The 22,907-nt window shown below is 47.4% G+C and overlaps 1 protein-coding gene across 3 annotated transcripts in view; it reads right to left on the bottom strand.

The window, feature by feature from the left end:
* Positions 1–4,116: 4,116 nt before the first annotated feature.
* Positions 4,117–22,907, bottom strand: part of LOC141052331 (target of Myb1 membrane trafficking protein-like) — a 140,348-nt gene continuing 121,557 nt past the window's right edge. For all 3 annotated transcript variants that reach the window (XM_073549546.1, XM_073549548.1, XM_073549547.1), the window contains exons 14-15: positions 16,210–16,249; positions 4,117–6,630 (exon numbers count right to left, since the gene is read on the bottom strand). In XM_073549546.1, coding sequence (XP_073405647.1) covers positions 6,485–6,630; positions 16,210–16,249 — 186 coding nt within the window. In that variant the 3' untranslated portion in view covers positions 4,117–6,484. The remainder of the gene's footprint in view (positions 6,631–16,209; positions 16,250–22,907) is intronic.

Below are 22,907 nucleotides of genomic sequence, written 5' to 3'. Positions count from 1 at the left end.
ACCATGCAGGATGCATGTGAGAAGGCATCCGCATTTCCTTGCGCCTTCCCAGCTCAATGTTCCACCAAGAAGCTAAAGTTTTGCAAAGGCAGAAACCATCTTCCTTGGCATTTCTTACCCAGACCAAGGATGAAGGGTCCATTACCAAGCGAAACTGTCGCGTGAGTAATTAATATCTTACTGACTCTAAGGCCCACTTAATGGCTAAGCACTCCTTTTCCACTATGCTATAATTTTTCTCATTGGAGACTGCCCTTCCCGTGGTTGTTCCTTCCCGGTGAAAGACCTGGCTAGTCATTGCTTGCGTTGAGAAACATGTGATGGTGTCTCCGCGGCTTTTGATTTACATGTTTTTGCATATTTCCCATAAGGGATGGGGGCATTGCTCTAGAATCACTGCGTTGAGAAACATGTGATGGTGTCTCCGCGGCTTCTGTTTTGCATGTTTTGCATATTTCCCATAAGGGATGGGGCAGTGCTCTAGAATCACTGCGTTGAGAAACATGTGATGGTGTCTCCGCAGTGTTGGATGTTGATCTCCATGAGGTCACATCCTCATTTTTCACATACTTTCTTTAATGACTAATCCATTAGGCAGATGCCATTATTGTCTATGGGTGATGGATAAGTGTTAGACACCTGTATAATGCTGGCTTCACATCTGCATTAGGCTAGTTTCACACTAGCGTTTATGAGCGCAGCGACGGCCTGCACACGGCCGCCGCTAAGCCCCGCCCCATGCCGCGCCCCCGCCGGTAGCTCTGCCCACCGGCGCATGACGCTGCATGCGCCCTGCGTCCCCTATCTTTATCACAGGGGGCGCAGGCCGTGCGCAGTATGCGTTTGGCGGCGCATGCGTCCTTTTGACGGTGCGCTGACCTGCGCCAAACGCAACCTGCTGCAGATTGGTTGCGTCGGCGCACCGTCAAAAAGGCGCATGCGCCGCCAAACGCATACCGCGCACGGCCTGCGCCCCCTGTGATAAAGATAGGGGACGCAGGGCGCATGCAGCGTCATGCGCCGGTGGGCGGAGCTACCGGCGGGGGCACTGCAGGGGGCGGGGCTTAGCTGCGGCCGTGCGCAGGCCGTCGCTGCGCTCATAAACGCTAGTGTGAAACTAGCCTTACAAATAGTTTTTATTTTCTTTTTGTTCCTAATTAGGAACAGTAAAATAAAATCCATGTCAGGCACAGAACAGTCACATTCACTTATAATGAGGTCTGTCAGGTTTCTGTCATTTTCCAGCGTATAGCATTCTGAACTAGGTTCCTGTAAAAGTGTGTCAATGACTGCCTTCTGGACATCTGTCAAGTCAGCAGTCTTCCCCATGATTGTGGAGCTACTGAAACAGACCAAGGGACCTTTTTAAATGCTTAGGAAGCCTTTGCAGGTGTTTTTTGTTAATTATTCAAATTTACTGAGAAAATGACTTTTGGGTTTTCATTGGCTGTAAGCCATAATTATCAACATTAATCCCTTAACCCCTGGAGGTATTTTTGTTTTTGCGTTTTCATTTCTTGCTCCCCTTCTTCCCAGAGCTCTAACTTTTTTATTTTTCTGTCAATATGGCCATTGAGGGCTTGTTTTTTTGCGGGACAAGTTGTACTTTGGAACGACATCATTGGTTTTAACATATTGCGTACTGGAAAACGGGAAAAAAATTCCAAGTGCAGTGAAATTGCAAAAAAAAAAGTGCAATCACACAGTTGTTGTTTAGGTTTTTTTTACCATGCTTACTAAATGCTAAAACTGACCTGCCACTATGATTCTCCAGGTTTTTGCGAGTTCATAGACACCAAACATGCCTCGGTTCTTTTTTATCAAGTGGTGAAAAAAAATTCCAAAGTTTGTTAAAAAAAAAAGCGCCATATTCTGAGACCCGTAGTGTCTCCATTTTTCATTATATCGGGTTGAGTAATAGCTTATTTTTTGCGTGCTGAGCTGAAGTTTTTAATGTTACCATTTTGGTGCAGGTACGATCTGTTGATCACCCGTTATTGCATTTTAATGCAATGTTGCGGCGACCAAAAAAAAATGTAACTCTGGCATTTTCACTTTTTTTCTGAGTACTCCGTTTAGCGATCGGGTTAATTCTTTTTTTATATTGATAACCAGGTGATTTTGAACCAAATATGTGTTATGTTTGATTTTTTTTTATTGTTTTATTTTGAATGGGGAGATTTGAACTTTTATTTTTTTTTATATTTTTAAAAACTTTTTTTTTTACTTTTGGGAGACTAGAAGCTGAAATAGCACAGAAAGAGGACTTAAAAATCCTCCAATAATAGAAAACAGCAAAAGAGCAAAAAGGTTTTCCCCGTCCAGGCCTCCAGACAAATGCACTATCAGGGTGCAGTGGACCCATATAATTAAGATGGCAACACAGGTGCAAGAATACCGATGAAACAACCGCTCACAGCCTACCAATACATGGAGGGGGCGGTTGCCTGGTATGTTAATGCACAATAAATAACTTGTATGCGGCGCTGTTCACACTATGGCCATGCACAGCATCCAGGCCAGCCTAGTAGTGACACCCTTCTATTAGCTCAGGCGGGCTGCCCAGCGCTATCAAAATGCATGCCATGTGAACAGACGCCGCAGTTTATTACCCTCATTCACAAATTTTCCTATGTTTCTATATAATAATAAACGGGGTAGTTTGTTAAATGAAGGTTGAGATGATGCCCTTGTCTGCACATAGTGAAACAAATGTATCGTGCAAACTACTTCTCATATAGGTGGAGTGGAGAGCCCTTTCCTGCATGGGGGGCCCGCCAAAGGATTCTCCTGTTCTCCTGTGGGACAGTCCAGGCCTGGACATAGTGCAGCAGCCACCTGAACTCCCGACAATACCGTTTCCTTGCAACAGATGATAAGCAGAAGGACACCACCAAACATCAGAGTGGCCTTGAGATCTGTCACATTAATAATGCCACCCCACAGCATTGCATCTTATGGCAATAAACAAACTTGTGCAAACAGCAAAAAAGCTAGTTTCTAAAAAAGAAAAAAATAGGTCCCGCAAACCACCATTTTTGCTGGGCCTATTTTTTTTATTATTAGAGACTAGCTTTTTTGCTGGTTGCACAAGTTTGTTTATTGCAGCACTGGTGTCCTTGGTTCAAATTCCACCAAGGACAACTTCTGCAAGGAGTCTGTATGTTCTCCCCGCATTTGCGGGTTTCTTTTAGGTACTCTGGTTTCCTCCCACACTCCAAAGACATTAGTAAAGAATTTAGATTGTGAGCCCCAATGGGGACAGCGATGACGGTGTCTGTAAAGCACACTGGTGCTATATACCGTATATACTCGTACATAAGCCGAGTTTTTCAGCACATTTTTTTGTACTGAAAACGCCTCCCTCGGCTTATACATGAGTCAATTGTCCAGAAAGCCAGCAAGGGAAGAGGAGCGGCGAGTCACAGGAGGCAGGAGCCGGCGGCTGTAACTGTGCTCGCTGCTAAAGAGAAATGAATATTCATTTCTCTTATAGCAGTGCACAGTGACAACCGCCAGCTTCCAGAAGACATCCTACACACCCACCAGTGTGCCCTCGCTGAGTCTCGGTGGTCCCTGCATCTTCGCAGCATCTCCATGGTTTCGGCTTCCAGCAGCTCTTCCGGCGCGATTACGTGGCGCCGCTCATTAAGATAATGAATATGCATGCATCTCCACTCCCATAGGCGTGGAGGGAATAGTCATTACCTTAATGAGCGGCGCCACGTGATCGCGCCGGAAGCCGAAACCATGGTGATGCAGCGAAGATGCCGGGACCACCGAGACGCTGCGAGGGTGCGCTGGTGGGTGAGTACGATGGGGATAAGGAGCCATGCATACCAGGACTGGATGGGGTAGCCATGCATAGCAGGACAGGGACCGGGGAGCTACGCATAGCAGTACAAGGAGTGGGGAGCCATGCATAGCAGGACAAGGAGTGGGGAGCCATGCACACCATATCACTGCTTACACTCCATCCATTGTACATGCATTGCCACATTAACATTCGTCTCATACCGTGATCGAGTCTTAGAAATACATTAGAAAGCTGACACATGAAATCAGCACATTCAGTTATCAGGTATGACACATTCACAGGACACGAGAAAGAATGCATCATTTTCAATTGTATTTATTCATTAATTTCAATACATTTATATATTTAAACAACGAGACGCCCAGGAAAATTTTTATTGAGATTTCTAAAAAGAAAAAAAAAAAAAAGAAAAACAGAAATGACAATGCGTGAGACATCTGCCTGGTATGTCGGATGAAGACAGTAATGAGATGTAAAGACACCAGAAAATGCAGAAAGTCAATCATGCAGAGAAACAAAACACAGCAGAGAACACATTGGATACACCATTGGAATACTCTCCGGTGATCCGTACGGTCAACATTCCAAGGAGTCTCAATCTCATCCAGAAGGTATAAATGCTGACCTTAAGGGGTCACGAATATAAAAGTGTCCAAGCTTTACTAGTACCTTTCTACATGTAGTTGTCATTTTTTTTTTTTTTAGGAAACTTTAAAAAAAAAAAACCAAAAACAAACAACAAAGGAAACCCTTAAAACCTTATTTCCATCTGCCTTATTGTCTAGTCCTCCGGGTGGGTGCAGCCAGCGGTGAAGACAATGGATCCTGGTTGCCATGAGTATTTCCAGGGACACTCGTATGTATACTGTATATGAATGGCCACGTTCTTCCAGATATGGAAAATCCATAAGGGTTTCTGGAATTTCTGACAATGAACACTAAATCATCAAGAATAATACGTATAGGTGGCCAGGAACACAGACATGGCAACCATTATTTGCATTCCTGTATTCATCTGGAAAATGGGGATAGCTTATAACAGCACAAAGTTACAAGATAAAGGTTCATTAAAATTCTGATGGCGGCCATACGCATCAGACAAACATCAACCAAACCTGTCGATTAAGGCTGCAATGGCCAATGATTAATGTTTTATTGGTGTGTCCTGACTTTCCTCGGCTGAAGAAGCTTTAGGAAAAGAAGGTCAGGGTGGTTGGATTTCAAAATGCTTCATCTTTCTGTTTTCAGGAAGTATAAGCTGGTGAGAGGGGTGTCTAGCAGATGCTTATTCCCATTTTCCCCGTTCAGGACATATGCGCTTTTATCTGAGGCTGGATTAATAAGAAACATTTAGCCGACAGCGAAACTGAAAATCTCGTTCCGACATTTTTGTGTTTGTGTATTCTTTCACCATCATAACTGTCTGTTCAATGTTTGCATCCAAATACTTTGCAGTTGTTGTCCTCTGCCGTTTCCAACGCTGCACCGCAGACCGCTACTTCCTCTCTTAGTGTAAGTCAATGATAAGTTTGTTCGGAGTCTCATAGAATTACATTGAGAAAGGGACTTCCGATTTCACAGCAAACACTGTAATGATCCGGCTGGTCACAACTGCGGTCATGTGGTCCCGGAGAGGACTGGAGCAGCGCTGGAAACGGCAGAAGATGGCAACCAGTAAGTGTTTGATTTTATGCACAAAACATACAATAATGATAGCAAATGGATAGTAAAATAAAAAACACACACAAGGATTGTACTTTATGAGAGTTGCACATTGTAAGCACATGGTATTCTTTCTTTCAGAAACAGTGTCACACTTCTCTGCAGGTTATATAGCCGGTACTGCAGCTACTTGGAAGTGGATGAGGCTGAACTGTAATACCACACACAACCTGTGAACAGATGTGGAGCAGATTTTGGAAGACAGTAGCCATGGTTTTCTGGAGACCCCCCCATAGTCCAAGCTTACATGGCTTCCTCAAGTCATGTCCCAATAGAATGGGACCAATCGTGACATTACCATGTCTTGGGTTTATTCCAACACTATGAGTAATACATTTTAAAAAGCAGCGTATTCCTGCACCTGTACTGGAACTAACCGAGTGCTGCTCCTAATCCCTATAACAACCTCTCAGAGGACGCACCAATTTTTTTTTTTTTGACAAAGCAAGACCAAGAAGGCACTTTAGGTGTTAAGCCAGGTGGTGGTGAGAAGACGACCATCATATTAGGAAATCTCATACTATTAGTTGTATACTCATTCCAGTCATGAATTCTGGATGTGGTTGGTGAGTCTGTTGAAGGCAGATGTAGACAGATTCAGGTTTGTAGTGCTAAATAATCGCTTCACTTCACGGAGTTATCCAGAAATGGGACACAAGAAGAAAGCAAAAGGTTCAACCAAGTTGGTCTACAGCATTAGGTGGGTTTAGGAGATGGAGCCATCTCAGCTAACATCCCAGGAGATTTCAAATCAACAGAGTAAATCAGGTATGAAGTCCGGTGTTACTCATCCATAGTCTAGAAGATCCTCGTACCACAGGAAACTTTTCTCCTCATCTCGGAGGAGCCGCCTACTGGAAAGTTCCACTCTGTCTGTGACAACTTTTTTTTCTTTTTTTACAATTATCGATGTCCTTAAGCTCCAGACTGATGAGAGTTAGGGATTTACAAGGCAAAGAGAGCGTCTTCATCTTTCTCCTTCTTATTCCGTCCTGTGCTGGAGGATACTCTTGGGCCATCAGTTGGAGGAGAAGGCAATGTTGGGATTCGGTCTGCTGCCTTTGCTCGCTCCTCTAGGAATTTATCAAATTCTGTGGGAAGAAAAAGAACAATTTGCATCTCAAACTTAAATGACTAAACTAAAGGGCAAATATGTGGAAATGACGAAAATCTCCTTTTTAAATACCCATATAAGCTTTGATGGTGGATGTTACCATAACTGCACCAGATAATGGCCTTTTTGGAACAGTTTTGGCTACATGAAGAAACGTGCACCTGTAGCTATGGTGTTTGCCAATCTCTGTTTGTCTTAGTCACATGGATAACTGTCAGCCAACAGGACTGACGGCAGGGGCGGAATGATCGTTGTCGCAGAGAGTGCAATCGAAATCGGGCCCATGCAAGAGGCAGGCCCACTAACGCCAATGTCATTATCACATGGGAGTGTGCCCTCAGACGCTTCCCATGCCAGCACACTGAAGTTAGCTGTCGGCTATAGAGAATGCTGCGTGGCGTAGAAGCAGATGAAGGTAAGAATAATAGTTGTTTTTTTTTTATAAAATGTCCTGGAGAAGAACAGAAGAGGCCTAGAAAGAGACATCTTACCAGGAAGGGACCCAGAATGGGGGACATTATACCAGGAAGGAGCAAAGCACATTGTTATAGCATGGGGCCCATGACAGGGGGCATTATATGGGAGAGGGCCAGGAAGGGAACATTATTACTGGAAGGACCCAGGATGGGGGCATTATTACAGGAAAGAGCCAGGATGGGGGCATTATTACAGAAAAGTGCCAGGATGAGGCCATAATTACAGGAAAGAGCCAGGATGAGGGGCATTATTGCAGGAAAGAGCCATGATGAGGGGCATTATTGCAGGAAAGTGCCAGCATGAGGGGCATTATTGCAGGAAAGTGTCAGGATAGGGGGCGTTATTACAGGAAAGAGCCAGGATGAGGACATAATTACAGGAAATAGCCAGGATGGGGGCATTATTACAGGTAAGAGCCAAGATGGGGGGCATTATTACAGGAAAGTGCCAGGATGGGGGGCATTATTACAGGAAAGTGCCAGGATGGGGGGCAATATTGCAGGAAAGTGCCAGGATGGGGGCATTATTACAGGAAAGAGCCAGGATGAGGACATAATTACAGGAAATAGCCAGGATGGGGGCATTATTACAGGTAAGAGCCAGGATGGGGGGGGAGTTATTACAGGAAAGTGCAAGGATGGGGGGCATTATTACAGGAAAGTGCTAGAATGGGGGGCATTATATGGGAGAGGGCCAGAAAGGGAACATTATTACAGGAAGGACCCAGTATGGGGGGTATTATTACAGGAAAGAGCCAGGATGGGGGCATTATTACAGGAAAGTGCCAGGATGGGGGGCATTATTACAGATTAGTGCCAGGATGAGGGCATTATTGCAGGAAAGAGACAGGATAAGGGACATTATTACAGGAAAGTGCCAGGGTGGGGGGTATTATTACAGGAAAGTGTCAGGATGGGGCCATAATTACAGGAAAGAGCCAGGATGAGGCCATAATTACAGGAAATAGCCAGGATGGGGGTATTATTACAGGAAAGAGCCAGGATGGGGGGCATTATTACAGGAAAGAGCCAGGATGAGGCCATAATTACAGGAAATAGCCAGGATGGGGGTATTATTACAGGAAAGTGCCAGGATGGGGTACATTATTACAGGAAAGAGTCAGGATGGGGGGCGTTATTACAGGAAAGTGCCAGGGTGGGGGGCATTATTACAGGAAAGAGCCAGAATGGGGTATATTATTACAGGAAAGTGCCAGGATGGGGTACATTATTACAGGTAAGAGCCTGGATGGGGGGGCGTTATTACAGGAAAGTGCCAAGATGGGGTACATTATTCTAGGAAAGAGCCAGGATGGGGTACATTATTACAGGAAAGAGCCAGGATGGGGGGCATTATTGCAGGAAAGTGCCAGGATGAGGCCATAATTACAGGAAATAGCCAGGATGGGGGTATTATTACAGGAAAGAGCCAGGATGGGGGGCATTATTACAGGAAAGAGCCAGGATGAGGCCATAATTACATTAAAGAGACAGGATGGGGACATTATTACAGAAAAGAGCCAAGATGGGGGGTGTTATTACAGGAAAGTGCCAGGATGGGGGGCATTATTACAGGAAAGTGCCAGGATGGGGTACATTATTACAGGAAAGAGTCAGGATGGGGGGCGTTATTCCAGGAAGGTGCCAGGGTGGGGGGCATTATTACAGGAAAGTGCCAGGATGGGGGGCATTACTGCAGGAAAGTGCCAAGATGGGGTACATTATTCCAGGAAAGAGCCAGGATGGGGTACATTATTATAGGAAAGAGCCAGGATGGGGGGCATTATTGCAGGAAAGTGCCAGGATTGGGGGCGTTATTACAGAAAAGTGCCAGGATGGGGTACATTATTACAGGAAAGAGCCAGGATGGGGGCATTATTACAGGAAAGTGCCAGGATGGGGGCATTATTACAGGAAAGTGCCAAGGCATTATTACAGGAAAGAACCAGGATGAGGGCATTAATACAGGAAAGTTCCGGGGGGGGGCATTATTACAGGAAAGTGCCAGGATGAGGGCATTATTGCAGGAAAGAGACAGGATAAGGGACATTATTATAGGAAAGTGCCAGGATGGGGGGCATTATTACAGGAAAGTGCCAGGATGGGGGGCATTACTACAGGAAAGTGCCAGGATGAGGGGTATTATTACAGGAAAGAGCCAGGATGGGGGGGCATTATTTCAGGAAAGAGCCAGGATGAGGCCATAATTACAGGAAAGAGCCAGGATGAGGGGCATTATTGCAGGAAAGAGACAGGATAAGGGACATTATAACAGGAAAGTGCCAGGATGGGGGGCATTATTACAGGAAAGTGCCAAGGCATTATTACAGGAAAGAACCAGGATGAGGGCATTAATACAGGAAAGTTCCGGGGGGGGGGCATTATTACAGGAAAGTGCCAGGATGAGGGCATTATTGCAGGAAAGAGACAGCATAAGGGACATTATTATAGGAAAGTGCCAGGATGGGGGGCATTATTACAGGAAATTGCCAGGATGGGGGGCATTACTACAGGAAAGTGCCAGGATGAGGGGTATTATAACAGGAAAGAGCCAGGATGGGGGGGCATTATTTCAGGAAAGAGCCAGGATGAGGCCATAATTGCAGGAAAGAGCCAGGATGAGGGGCATTATTGCAGGAAAGAGCCAGGATGAGGGGCATTATTACAGGAAAGAGCCAGGATGGGGTACATTATTACAGGAAAGAGTCAGGATGGAGGGCATTATTACAGGAAAGTGCCAAGATGGGGTACATTATTCCAGGAAAGAGCCAGGATGGGGTACATTATTATAGGAAAGAGCCAGGATGGGGGGCATTATTACAGGAAAGTGCCAGGATGGGGTACATTATTACAGGAAAGAGTCAGGATGGAGGGCATTATTACAGGAAAGTGCCAAGATGGGGTACATTATTCCAGGAAAGAGCCAGGATGGGGTACATTATTATAGGAAAGAGCCAGGATGGGGGGCATTATTGCAGGAAAGTGCCAGGATGGTGTACATTATTACAGGAAAGAGCCTGGAAGAGGACATAATTACAGGAAAGAGCCAGGATGACGGGCATTATTACAGGAAAGTGCCAGGATGAGGCCATAAGTACAGGAAAGTGCCAGGATGAGGCCATAATTACAGGAAATAGCCAGGATGGGGGCATTATTACAGGAAAGAGCCAGGATGGGGTACATTATTACAGGAAAGTGCCAGGATGGGGTACATTATTACAGGAAAGAGCCTAGAAGAGGACATAATTAATGGAAAGAGCCAGGATGACAGGTATTATTGCAGGAAAGTGCCAGGATGGGGGGGCATTATTACAGGAAAGTGCCAAGATGGGGCCATAATTACAGGAAAGTGCCAGGAAGAGGCCATAATTACAGGAAATAGCCAGGATGGGGGCATTATTACAGGAAAGAGCCAGGATGGGGGACGTTATTACAGGAAAGTGCCAGGATGGGGGGCATTATTACAGCAAAGTGCCAAGGCATTATTACAGGAAAGAACCAGGATGAGGGCATTATTACAGGAAAGTGCCGGGGGGGGGACATTATTACAGGAAAGTGACAGGATGAGGGCATTATTGCAGGAAAGAGACAGGATAAGGGAAATTATTACAGGAAAGTGCCAGGATGGGGGGCATTACTACAGGAAAGTGCCAGGATGAGGGGTATTATTACAGGAAAGAGCCAGGATGGGGGGGGCATTATTTCAGGAAAGAGCCAGGATGAGGCCATAATTACAGGAAAGAGCCAGGATGACGGGCATTATTGCAGGAAAGTGCCAGGATGGGGGGCGTTATTACAGGAAAGTGCCAAGATGGGGTACATTATTCCAGGAAAGAGCCAGGATGGGGTACATTATTACAGGAAAGAGCCAGGATGGGGGGCATTATTGCAGGAAAGAGCCAGGATGGGGGGCATTATTGCAGGAAAGAGCCAGGATGGGGGGCATTATTACAGGAAAGAACCAGGATGGGGGGCATTATTACAGGAAAGTGCCAGGATGGGGGGCATTATTACAGGAAAGTGCCAAGGCATTATTACAGGAAAGAACCAGGATTAGGGCATTATTACAGGAAAGTGTCGGGGGGGGGGGCATTATTACAGGAAAGTGCCAGGATGAGGGCATTATTGCAGGAAAGTGTCGGGGGGGGGGGACATTATTACAGGAAAGTGCCAGGATGGGGGGGCATTACTACAGGAAAGTGCCAGGATGAGGGGTATTATTACAGGAAAGAGCCAGGATGGGGGGGGCATTATTTCAGGAAAGAGCCAGGATGGGAGGCATTATTACAGGAAAGAGCCAGGATGGGAGGCATTATTACAGGACAGAGCCAGGATGGGGGGCATTATTACAGGAAAGAGCCAGGAAGGGGGGAATTATTACAGGAAAGAGCCAGGATGGGGGGCATTATTGCAGGAAAGTGCCAGGATGAGGCCATAATTACAGGAAAGTGCCAGGATGAGGCCATAATTACAGGAAATAGCCAGGATGGGGGCATTATTACAGGAAAGAGCCAGGATGGGGTACATTATTACAGGAAAGTGCCAGGATGGGGTACATTATTACAGGAAAGAGCCAGGATGGGGTACATTATTACAGGAAAGAGCCAGGATGGGGTACATTATTACAGGAAAGAGCCAGGATGGGGTACATTATTACAGGAAAGTGCCAGGATGAGGGCATTATTGCAGGAAAGAGACAGGATAAGGGACATTATAACAGGAAAGTGCCATGATGGGGGGCATTATTACAGGAAAGTGCCAAGGCATTATTACAGGAAAGAACCAGGATTAGGGCATTATTACAGGAAAGTGCCGGGGGGGGGGCATTATTACAGGAAAGTGCCAGGATGGGAGGCATTATTACAGGAAAGAGCCAGGATGGGAGGCATTTTTACAGGAAAGAGCCAGGATGGGAGGCATTATTACAGGAAAGAGCCAGGATGGGGGGCATTATTACAGGAAAGTGCCAAGATGGGGTACATTATTCCAGGAAAGAGCCAGGATGGGGTACATTATTACAGGAAAGAGCCAGGATGGGGGGCATTATTGCAGGAAAGTGCCAGGATGAGGACATAATTACAGGAAAGTGCCAGGATGAGGCCATAAGTACAGGAAAGTGCCAGGATGAGGCCATAATTACAAGAAAGTGCCAGGATGAGGCCATAAGTACAGGAAAGTGCCAGGATGAGGGCATTATTGCAGGATAAGGGACATTATTACAGGCAAGAGCCAGAATGGGGGGCATTATTACAGGAAAGAGCCAGGAAGGGGGGAATTATTACAGGAAAGAGCCAGAATGGGGGGCATTATTACAGGAAAGAGCCAGGATGGGGGGCATTATTACAGGAAAGAGCCAGGATGGGAGGCATTATTACAGGAAAGAGCCAGAATGGGGGGCATTATTACAGGAAAGACCCAGGATGGGGGACGTTATTACAGGAAAGTGCCAAGATGGGGTACATTATTCCAGGAAAGAGCCAGGAAGGGGTACATTATTACAGGAAAGAGCCAGGATGGGGGGCATTATTGCAGGAAAGTGCCAGGATGAGGCCATAATTACAGGAAAGTGCCAGGATGAGGCCATAAGTACAGGAAAGTGCCAGGATGAGGCCATAAGTACAGGAAAGTGCCAGGATGAGGCCATAATTACAGGAAATAGCCAGGATGGGGGCATTATTACAGGAAAGAGCCAGGATGGGGTACATTATTACAGGAAAGTGCCAGGATGGGGTACATTATTACAGGAAAGAGCCTGGAAGAGGACATAATTACAGGAAAGAGCCAGGATGACGGGCATTATTGCAGGAAAGTGCCAGGATGGGAGGCGTTATTACAGGAAAGTGCCAAGATGGGGGGCGTTATTACAGAAAAGTGCCAGGATGGGGTACATTATTACAGGAGAAAGCCAGGATGGGGGCATTATTACAGGAAAGTGCCAGGATGGGGGGCATTATTGCAGGAAAGAGACAGGGTAAGGGACATTATAACAGGAAAGTGCCAGGATGGGGGGCATTATTACAGGAAAGTGCCAAGGCATTATTACAGGAAAGAACCAGGATGAGGGCATTATTACAGGAAAGTGCCGGGGGGGGACATTATTACAGGAAAGTGCCAGGATGAGGGCATTATTGCAGGAAAGAGACAGGATAAGGGACATTATTATAGGAAAGTGCCAGGATGGGGGGCATTACTACAGGAAAGAGCCAGGATGAGGCCATAATTACCGGAAAGAGCCAGGATGACGGGCATTATTGCAGGAAAGTGCCAGGATGGGGGGCGTTATTACAGGAAAGTGCCAAGATGGGGTACATTATTCCAGGAAAGAGCCAGGATGGGGGGCATTATTGCAGGAAAGTGCCAGGATGAGGCCATAATTACAGGAAAGTGCCAGGATGAGGCAATAAGTACAGGAAAGTGCCAGGATGAGGCCATAATTACAGGAAATAGCCAGGATGGGGGCATTATTACAGGAAAGAGCCAGGATGGGGTTACAGGAAAGTGCCAGGATGGGGTACATTATTACAGGAAAGAGCCAGGATGGGGTACATTATTACAGCAAAGAGCCAGGATGGGGTACATTGTTACAAGAAAGAGCCAGGATGGGGGGCATTATTACAGGAAAGTGCCAAGATGGGGGGCATTATTACAGGAAAGTGCCAAGATGGGGGGCATTATTACAGGAAAGTGCCAAGGCATTATTACAGGAAAGAACCACGATTAGGGCATTATTACAGGAAAGTGCCGGGGGGGGCATTATTACAGGAAAGTGCCAGGATGAGGGCATTATTGCAGGATAAGGGACATTATTACAGGAAAGTGCCAGGATGGGGGGCATTACTACAGGAAAGTGCCAGGATGAGGGGTATTATTACAGGAAAGAGCCAGGATGGGGGGGGGGCATTATTTCAGGAAAGAGCCAGGATGAGGCCATAATTACAGGAAAGAGCCAGGATGAGGGGCATTATTACAGGAAAGTGCCAGGATGGGGGGCATTATTACAGGAAAGTGCCAGGATGAGGGCATTATTGCAGGAAAGAGACAGGATAAGGGACATTATAACAGGAAAGTGCCAGGATGGGGGGCATTATTACAGGAAAGTGCCAAGGCATTATTACAGGAAAGAACCACGATTAGGGCATTATTACAGGAAAGTGCCGGGGGGGGCATTATTACAGGAAAGTGCCAGGATGAGGGCATTATTGCAGGATAAGGGACATTATTACAGGAAAGTGCCAGGATGCGGGGCATTACTACAGGAAAGTGCCAGGATGAGGGGTATTATTACTGGAAAGAGCCAGGATGGGGGGGAGAGGGCATTATTTCAGGAAAGAGCCAGGATGAGGCCATAATTACAGGAAAGAGCCAGGATGAGGGGCATTATTGCAGGAAAGAGCCAGGATGAGGGGCATTATTACAGGAAAGAGCCAGGATGGGGTGCATTATTACAGGAAAGAGCCAGGATGGGGGGCATTATTACAGGAAAGAGCCAGGATGGGGGGCATTATTACAGGAAAGAGCCAGGATGGGAGGCATTATTACAGGAAAGAGCCAGGATGGGAGGCATTATTACAGGAAAGAGCCAGGATGGGAGGCATTATTACAGGAAAGAGCCAGGATGGGGGGCATTATTACAGGAAAGAGCCAGGATGGGGGGCATTATTGCAGGAAAGTGCCAGGATGAGGCCATAATTACAGGAAAGTGCCAGGATGAGGCCATAAGTACAGGAAAGTGCCAGGATGAGGCCATAATTACAGGAAATAGCCAGGATGGGGGAATAATTACAGGAAATAGCCAGGATGGGGGCATTATTACAGGAAAGAGCCAGGATGGGGTACATTATTACAGGAAAGTGCCAGGATGGGGTACATTATTACAGGAAAGAGCCAGGATGGGGTACATTGTTACAGGAAAGAGCCAGGATGGGGGGCATTATTACAGGAAAGAACCAGGATGGGGGCATTATTACAGGAAAGTGCCAGGATGGGGGGCATTATTACAGTAAAGTGCCAGGATGAGGGCATTATTGCAGGAAAGAGACAGGATAAGGGACATTATAACAGGAAAGTGCCAGGATGGGGGGCATTATTACAGGAAAGTGCCAAGGCATTATTACAGGAAAGAACCAGGATTAGGGCATTATTACAGGAAAGTGCCGGGGGGGGGGCATTATTACAGGAAAGTGCCAGGATGAGGGCATTATTGCAGGATAAGGGACATTATTACAGGAAAGAGCCAGAATGGGGGGCATTATTACAGGAAAGAGCCAGGATGGGAGGCATTATTACAGGAAAGAGCCAGGATGGGGGGCATTATTACAGGAAAGAGCCAGGAAGGGGGGAATTATTACAGGAAAGAGCCAGAATGGGGGGCATTATTACAGGAAAGAGCCAGGATGGGGGGCATTATTACAGGAAAGAGCCAGGATGGGAGGCATTATTACAGGAAAGAGCCAGAATGGGGGGCATTATTACAGGAAAGACCCAGGATGGGGGACGTTATTACAGGAAAGAGCCAGTATGGGAGGCGTTATTACAGGAAAGAGCCAGGATGGGGGGCATTATTACAGGAAAGAGCCAGGATGGGGGGCATTATTACAGGAAAGAGCCAGGATGGGGGGCATTATTACATAGAGGGTGATCAGTCATGTCTGTATACATTCTAGAATGTCACAAGGGCCCATACATCTGACCAACATGAAGGTGGGGGTCAAGGTCCAAATTTTGCACAGAGGCTCTTCAGATTCTCGTTACGACACTGATAGACAGACCAAACTACCCTCACGTTTACCCTTGCCCGGAGATCTGTACTGATGACAGACAAGCACATTTTACATCTATGATTGTAGACCGAAAATATAAAAAAAGAGTTATGGTTCTTGGAGGAAAAAACTAAAATGCTAAAAAGAAAATGGGCTGTGTTCCTAAAGAGTTAAATCTTGCTGTTACATGTCAAATTGTGCCCATTTTTCTCCCCAACAGGAAAGCAACTGGAGAAAAAGCCATGACCCCGTGGAAGTAAACAGAACACTGTATAATTAGAGTTGGCCTCATCATTGCAGAGGTTTAAATGCTGGGCTTACCTTCACTTGTAACACCATCCTCCCCCTCCATCTCATCCTCCTGGGAATGGGAAGAAACCACAAGAATTAGAAAACAGTACAAGATAGCGACAGCAAATGTCATTTGAAGAGCTATGGCAACGACTCCTATCAAAAAGTATAAAATGTAATTCCTTATCGCCAGAACAGATGTGACACCAGATCATTGGGAACTCCCCATATAAACCTTTCACAAATCCAAAGTGATGGCAGGTCACAGATGTGATCACTAGTGATGAGCGGGCGTGCTGGGATAAGGTGTTATCTGAGCATGCTTGGGTGCTAACCGAGTGACTTCGGTGTGTTCGAATACTACATTCGTGACCCTGCGGCTGCATGTCTCGTGTCTGTTTGACAGGTGCAACACATGCAGGGATTGCGGTTTGTTAGGCAATCCGTATATGTGTTGTGACTGTTGAACAGCTGCGAGACATGCTGCTGCGGGGACATGAACGTAGTATTCGAGCACGCCGAAGTCACTTGGTTAGTACTAGAGATGAGCGACTTTTGTTTTTTTATGGTCGAGTTTCGTTTCGTGAAACCCGACTTTTCCAAAAGTCGGGTCGAGCAAGATCGGCCGATTATAGGGAAAAGTCGGGGTCGTCCCGAAACACGAAACCCAATGTAAGTCAATGGGGAATAAAAGTCGGCAGTGAGAGGAGGACAGGAAACACACCTACAGTGCCCATTTGAATGCCAAAAGCATCAATTCTTCTTACTTAAGCTTGTCAACCTTAATTAACTTCATAATACAAGTTACGCACTGAAAAATGGGGGTTATTTGGCTAAAGTTGTGGGGGGGTAGGGCTGGCTCCAGGTTTTCATGTGCCCTGGGCGAAAGAGCGCTCCTTTAACACATACCACAACTCATCATGCTCCGATACGGCAGAGAAATAGCGGTATAGTAAAATGAAAAATACCTCACTTTTTACATGTCATGACGAGGCCCATCTATTTCTCCATACAGAATCATTGGTCCCATATAATGTTTGAAACAGTATATGATGAGCTCCACATAATGCTACAGTATATGTTGGTCCCCATGGATGAAGCTCCACTGTCTTATGGGCCCAAATAATGCTCCAAACATAATGGGCCCCATTTCTAATGCTCTAGTGTATAATGGGCCCTGTAAATGCTGCTCCAGTGTCTGATGTCCACCTTTGGAATGTTCCAGTGTATGGTGGGCCCCATCTATCATTCTCCAGAGTATAGTGCTCCCCAAAAATTGCTGTCCCAACATTGAAAACAATGAAATAAGTCTCCTCGCTAGGGAATCCCTGTACTAGTCTGGACTCCTCGTCGTTCCCATCTTCCATCTCACTGCACAGTATTTCAACCTTGTAAGTGCTGTGATCCTGAGCAAGCAGGGGGGGCCCACTCGTTGGCGACGGCACTGGCACAGGGCCCCTGATAGTACGGTGTTGTTTCTGATGGCGGGTGGGCCGAACCTGCACTTTCATCTGCAGCTTCCTCTTTGTCACCGTGTAAGATGGAACTGTATATGGGAAGGGTAACCTGAGTTTCATCAGGGTCAGATTCAGGCCGTGTAGCATGCGAGGGGAATGTAGTGGTCTGGGTCAATGTACCAGCAGATTCATCGAGCAGTGGCTGGGCATCAGTGCACTTGTGTCGCCCCCAGGAGTACGGTCGCCACAGTGGCATTACCTTCTTCCTAGGGAGTGTGATGTCATGCTTGGGAGCAACGAAGGATCTCTCTAGCAGGTTAACTGATTGGGCGGTGTTATTCCCACGAGTCATGACCCTCCAAACAGCGTTCATGAAGGCAAAGTGTTTGTTTTACGTGGGCAGTATGGTTGCAAAGCTGAACCTTAAAGGAATGTCCAGAAGGGCACCACCAGGAGTGGAGCCTACGGCGTAATTTGACTCAACACGGGCAACCTCAACCATGCCAGCTACAGAACAGATGCACACATTGCAAGCTTAATTCCGTTAACGAACGAGACTCCGTCATGCCCCGCGGTCCGAGTCCGGCTTACTAGAGGGACACGTGAGGCTCTGGCACATGAGATTGGCCAATAACTGGTGTGTCATGACCTTACATGTCCGTGGCTGCATGTGCGCTACACTGAAAAGGCCAGCGTTTGTCGCTTACAGGTGCAGATAACCCGCTGAACAACGTTAGTGATGGGGATCACTGATTACAATTATTACTCGCGAACGATGATTTCCCAGTAAGTGCAGGAATTAGGCCTAACCGTCATTCCTGAAAAAAAATGAAAAACTTACGTGTGCAAACCACAGGTGCTGTAGCTTGCTTAACAGCTTGCCAGCCGTTCTCACGCCCAGTATGGGTTACACGTGATTGCACAAAGGTGAGAAAGGGTACCGTATCCCCGGATAACATGTATGGATAGCGTACACATTCAAAAGATATGTCTATACATCAGGAGGCAGGCTCAGACGGTGTTAGGCCCAGTATGGCTTGCACGTGATTGCACAAAGGTGAGAAAGGGTACCGTATCCCCGGATAACATGTATGGATAGTGTACACATTCAAAAGATATGTCTATACATCAGGAGGCAGGCTCAGATGGTGTCAGGCACAGTATGGATTTGACGGCCCAGACTACACAGCGGAGGAGCAGGGAGAGGTAAAGATTGCAAATGCTGGGGCCCTGCCCAAGCAAGGGGGGCCCACTCGTGGGCGTCGGTACTGGCACTGGGCCCCTCATAGTACGGCGGTGTGTCTGACGGCGGGTGTGCACCACCATCGTCAGAGACACTTGATTGCACTATGAGGGACCCTGTGCCAGTGCCCGCGCCCAAGAGTCGGCCTACCCACCTGTCCAGGGCAACGGCACTCGCACGGTGTCGTGCGCTAGGTGGTGACCCCGGCCATGGGGGGGGGGAGGCAGCACAGTTAGGGAGTTTTAGAAAGTGGCATATGTTGATGTTGGACATTCAGCAATGATGAGGCCAACTCTAATTATTCAGCTGATGCAAAAGGCGAAATAGGTCAAGTCCCAGGAAGAGGTGGACCAAAGCAAGCCATTTTTCTGTCACCCTATGTGTCATCAGGGGAAGGTGGGACAAAATCCTTGGAAACCCATGCATGGTTCACTTTAATGAAGGTTAGATCATCCACATTTTGGGTTGACAGACGGGTCCTTTTTTCTGTCAGGATTGATCCAGCTGCACTGAAGACTCTTTCCGATAGCACACTTGCAGCTGGGCAAGCGAGCTCCTGTAAGGCATATTGTGCCAATTCAGGCCAGGTGTCCAGTTTAGCAGCCCAATAGTCAAAGGGGAATGACCTGTGTGGGAGAATATCGATATGGGAGGAAAAGTAGTTTGTAACCATAGTTGACAACTGCTGTCTCCTGTCACTTTCCATCGATGCTGTATTACCAGTTGTGTGAGCGGTACTTGAAAAATCAGTCCACAACATTGTCATGAAACCCCTGTCTCCAACGCCACTTCTGCTGTGTGCACCATGAACACCTTTGCCAAGCTGCCCCCGGCCCGTACGGCTCGTGTGAGAACCATCACCGCTGCTGTGTGCTGGGAATGCCTCAAGCAACCGATTTACCAGAGTTGCTTGTTTATTAGCCAATATTAGGTCAAGGTTCTCCTGTGGCATGATGTTTTGTAATTTGCCTTTATAGCGTGGATCCAGGATGCTGGCCAACCAGTAGTCGTCATCGTTCATCATTTTGGCAATGCGGGGGTCCCTTTTTAGGATCCGCAAGGCATAATCTGACATGTGGGCCAATGTTCCCGGTGTCAATGATGCACTGCGAGTGCTGGTTGGAGGAGCACTTTCTGGCAAATCCACATCCCTCCAGTCACGCACAAACCCTGTACCAGACCTTGCCACGCCAACATTTTCACTTGCCCCATGAGATGCATCCTCCTCCCCTAAGTAATCATCCCCATCATCATCATCCTCCTCCTCTTCTTCCTCCAACTCGTCCAGGAGAGGTCCCTGAGCAGACAATGGCTGAATGTCATCAAGGATTCCCTCCACCACTTCCTCCTCGTCAACATTGGCTGCAGACGCCTGCTCCTTAAGGTGCGTCAAAGTTTGCATGAGCAGACGCATAAGTGGGATGCTCATGCTTAGGATGGCGTCTGCGCTTACCAGCCGTGTGCATTCCTCAAAACACTGAAGGACTTTATAGAGGTCTTTCAGCTTCGACCACTGCACACCTGTCAACTCCATGTCTGCTCTCAAAGTGCCTGGCCGTGTATCCTCCCACAAATGCATTATGGCCTGCCTCTGCTCGCACAGCCGCTCCACCATGTGCAGGGTGGAGTTCCACCTTGTTGCAATGTCGATAATGAGGCGGTGGTTGGGAAGGTGGAGCAATCGCTGCAGCTTCTGCATACGAACGGAGTGTACAGGCGACCGGCGGATGTGCGCGCACAGTCTTCGCACCTTCTGGAGCAGGGCTGTTAACTCCGGATAATTTTTGAGGAAGCACTGCACCACCAGGTTCAAGGTGTGAGCCAAGCAAGGTATGTGGCTGAGTTTTGAAAGGGCTATGGCTGCCACAAAATTACAGCCGTTATCACTAACTACCTTGCCTGCCTCAAGATGTACACTGCCCAGCCATGACTCAGTTTGTCGCTTCAAGTACTCGGCCAGCACCTCGGCGGTGTGTCTGTCGCCCAAACACATCATCTGCAACACAGCCTGCTGACGCTTTCCACTAGCTGCTCGATAGGGGGACACCTCGTGTGCAACAGTGGCAGCTGCAGATGGAGTGCTCGTACGACTGCGCTCTGTGGACGAGCTTTCGCTTCTGGAGGAGGAGGAGGAGGGTGGAACGCCTACAGCCAACTGTTTCCTATACCGTGGGCTAGGCAGCACTGTCCCACCACCGCTGTCCCCTGTGGACCCTGCATCCACCACATTAACCCAGTGCGCAGTGATGGACACGTAACGGCCCTGGCCATGCCGACTGGACCATGCATCAGTTGTGAGGTGCACCTTTCCACTCACTGACTGCTTGAGTGCATGGACAATGCGGTCTTTCACATGATGGTGGAGGGCTGGGATGGCTTTGCGAGAGAAGAAGTGGCGACTGGGTAGGTCATAGCGTGGTACTGCATAGGCCATGAGTTCGCGGAAAGCTGCGCTTTCCACCAACCGATAGGGCATCATCTCAAACGAGATTAGTTTGGCAATGTGGGCGTTCAAACCCAGTGTACGCGGATGAGAGACTGAGTACTTTCTTGACCTACTCATAGTGTCTGGGAGGGTGAGCTGGACTTGAGAGCTGCATATGGTGGAAGTAGCGGTGGACAGGGCAGACTGAGAGAGGGTTGATGATGGTGATGGAGTTGGTGTTCTTTCTGATGGCCTAGATTCAGTATTTCGTTGATATAACAGTGGGATTCCCTGACTGCTGTGGCCTTGCAACGACACCTCAACATTTGCTGCTGTGCTAACCGGTGGGCTTACAGTGGGGGAAACAATGTAGCGTTGCTGACTACCTTCTTTGTGATCAGTTGCACATGTGGCACTTGAGGTTTGGTGTTGTGTCCACGCTTGCAAGTGCATGCTGGTTAAATGTCTAAGCATGCAACTGGTATTCAAATTTTTCAGATTTTTCCCTCGGCTAAAGGTCTTTGCGCACTTCTTACAGATAACCTTGGCCTGATCATGAGGATTTTGTTCAAAAAAGTGCCACACTGCACTCTTCCTACTTTGGCAGACATTTTGCGGCCTAGCACGCTGTGATGTTTTGACCCTCTGGACAAGCTGTCCAGCAACTCTTGATTTTTGGAACCTGTCTTTGGAGTGCTCCGGGCCTGCCAGATAACAGCTGTTGCGATGTTGATGTCTGCTGTGGATGCTCCTCATCTGAGCTATTGGAAGCAGCACCCTCTTCCCCCAATGGATGCCAATCTGGGTCAACAACTGGGTCATCCATCACCTCCTCTTCAATGTCATGTGCACCTTCCTCTGTGTCACCGTGTATGGTGGTATAGTGTGCGGGAAGGGGCACCTGAGTCTCATCAGGGTCAGAATCTGGCTCTGTACACTGCAAGGACAATGTAGTGCTCTGAGTGAATGTACCAGCAGAATCATCTATCAGCGGCTGTGCATCAGTGCACTCCATGTCAGATTCATCTTGGCCTGGGTAATTCACCATTTCACTTGATAATCCAGGCATGGTATGTGAAAACAGCTCCATGGAGTAATCAGTAGTATGGCCTGCGTCATCCTTCTATCTTGGTTGTGGTGAAGGACACAAGGAAAGGTGTGGTTCATGAACATGAGCCTCCAATGACGACTCAGTGCTTTTACTTTTTACAACTTCAGAAGAGGAGGCGATAGAGCTGGAGGCTGAGTCAGCAATGTAAGACAAAACTTTTTCCTGATGCTCTGACGTTAAAAGCGGTTTGCCAACTCCTAGAAAACTAAGCCTTCGAAGCCTTATGGAGCCAGACGATGACGCAGGCTCAACACCTCCTGCATTCGGTCCTATTTTGCTTTTGCCACTACCATCAGATCCACCACCAACACCATCATTACCAGCTGCCAACCCCCGCCCAATTCCACGGCCTCTTCCACCAGCCTTCCTCATTTTTGGTAGAAATGTAGACAAAATCCTACAAACTATTGTCACGCGGCGGCTGCCGCGGACTTCTCCTCTTACCTCCCTCCGGCCCCGGCTCACCCGCTCTCCGGGGTTCTCCTCGCTGCC

Source organism: Dendrobates tinctorius, unplaced genomic scaffold (assembly GCF_039654945.1).
Source record: "Dendrobates tinctorius isolate UK_male_01 unplaced genomic scaffold, ASM3965494v1 ptg000159l, whole genome shotgun sequence".
Classification (NCBI taxonomy): domain Eukaryota; kingdom Metazoa; phylum Chordata; class Amphibia; order Anura; family Dendrobatidae; genus Dendrobates; species Dendrobates tinctorius.
Note: the sequence above shows the minus strand (reverse complement) of the source record. Positions and strands in the feature narration are given on the sequence as shown.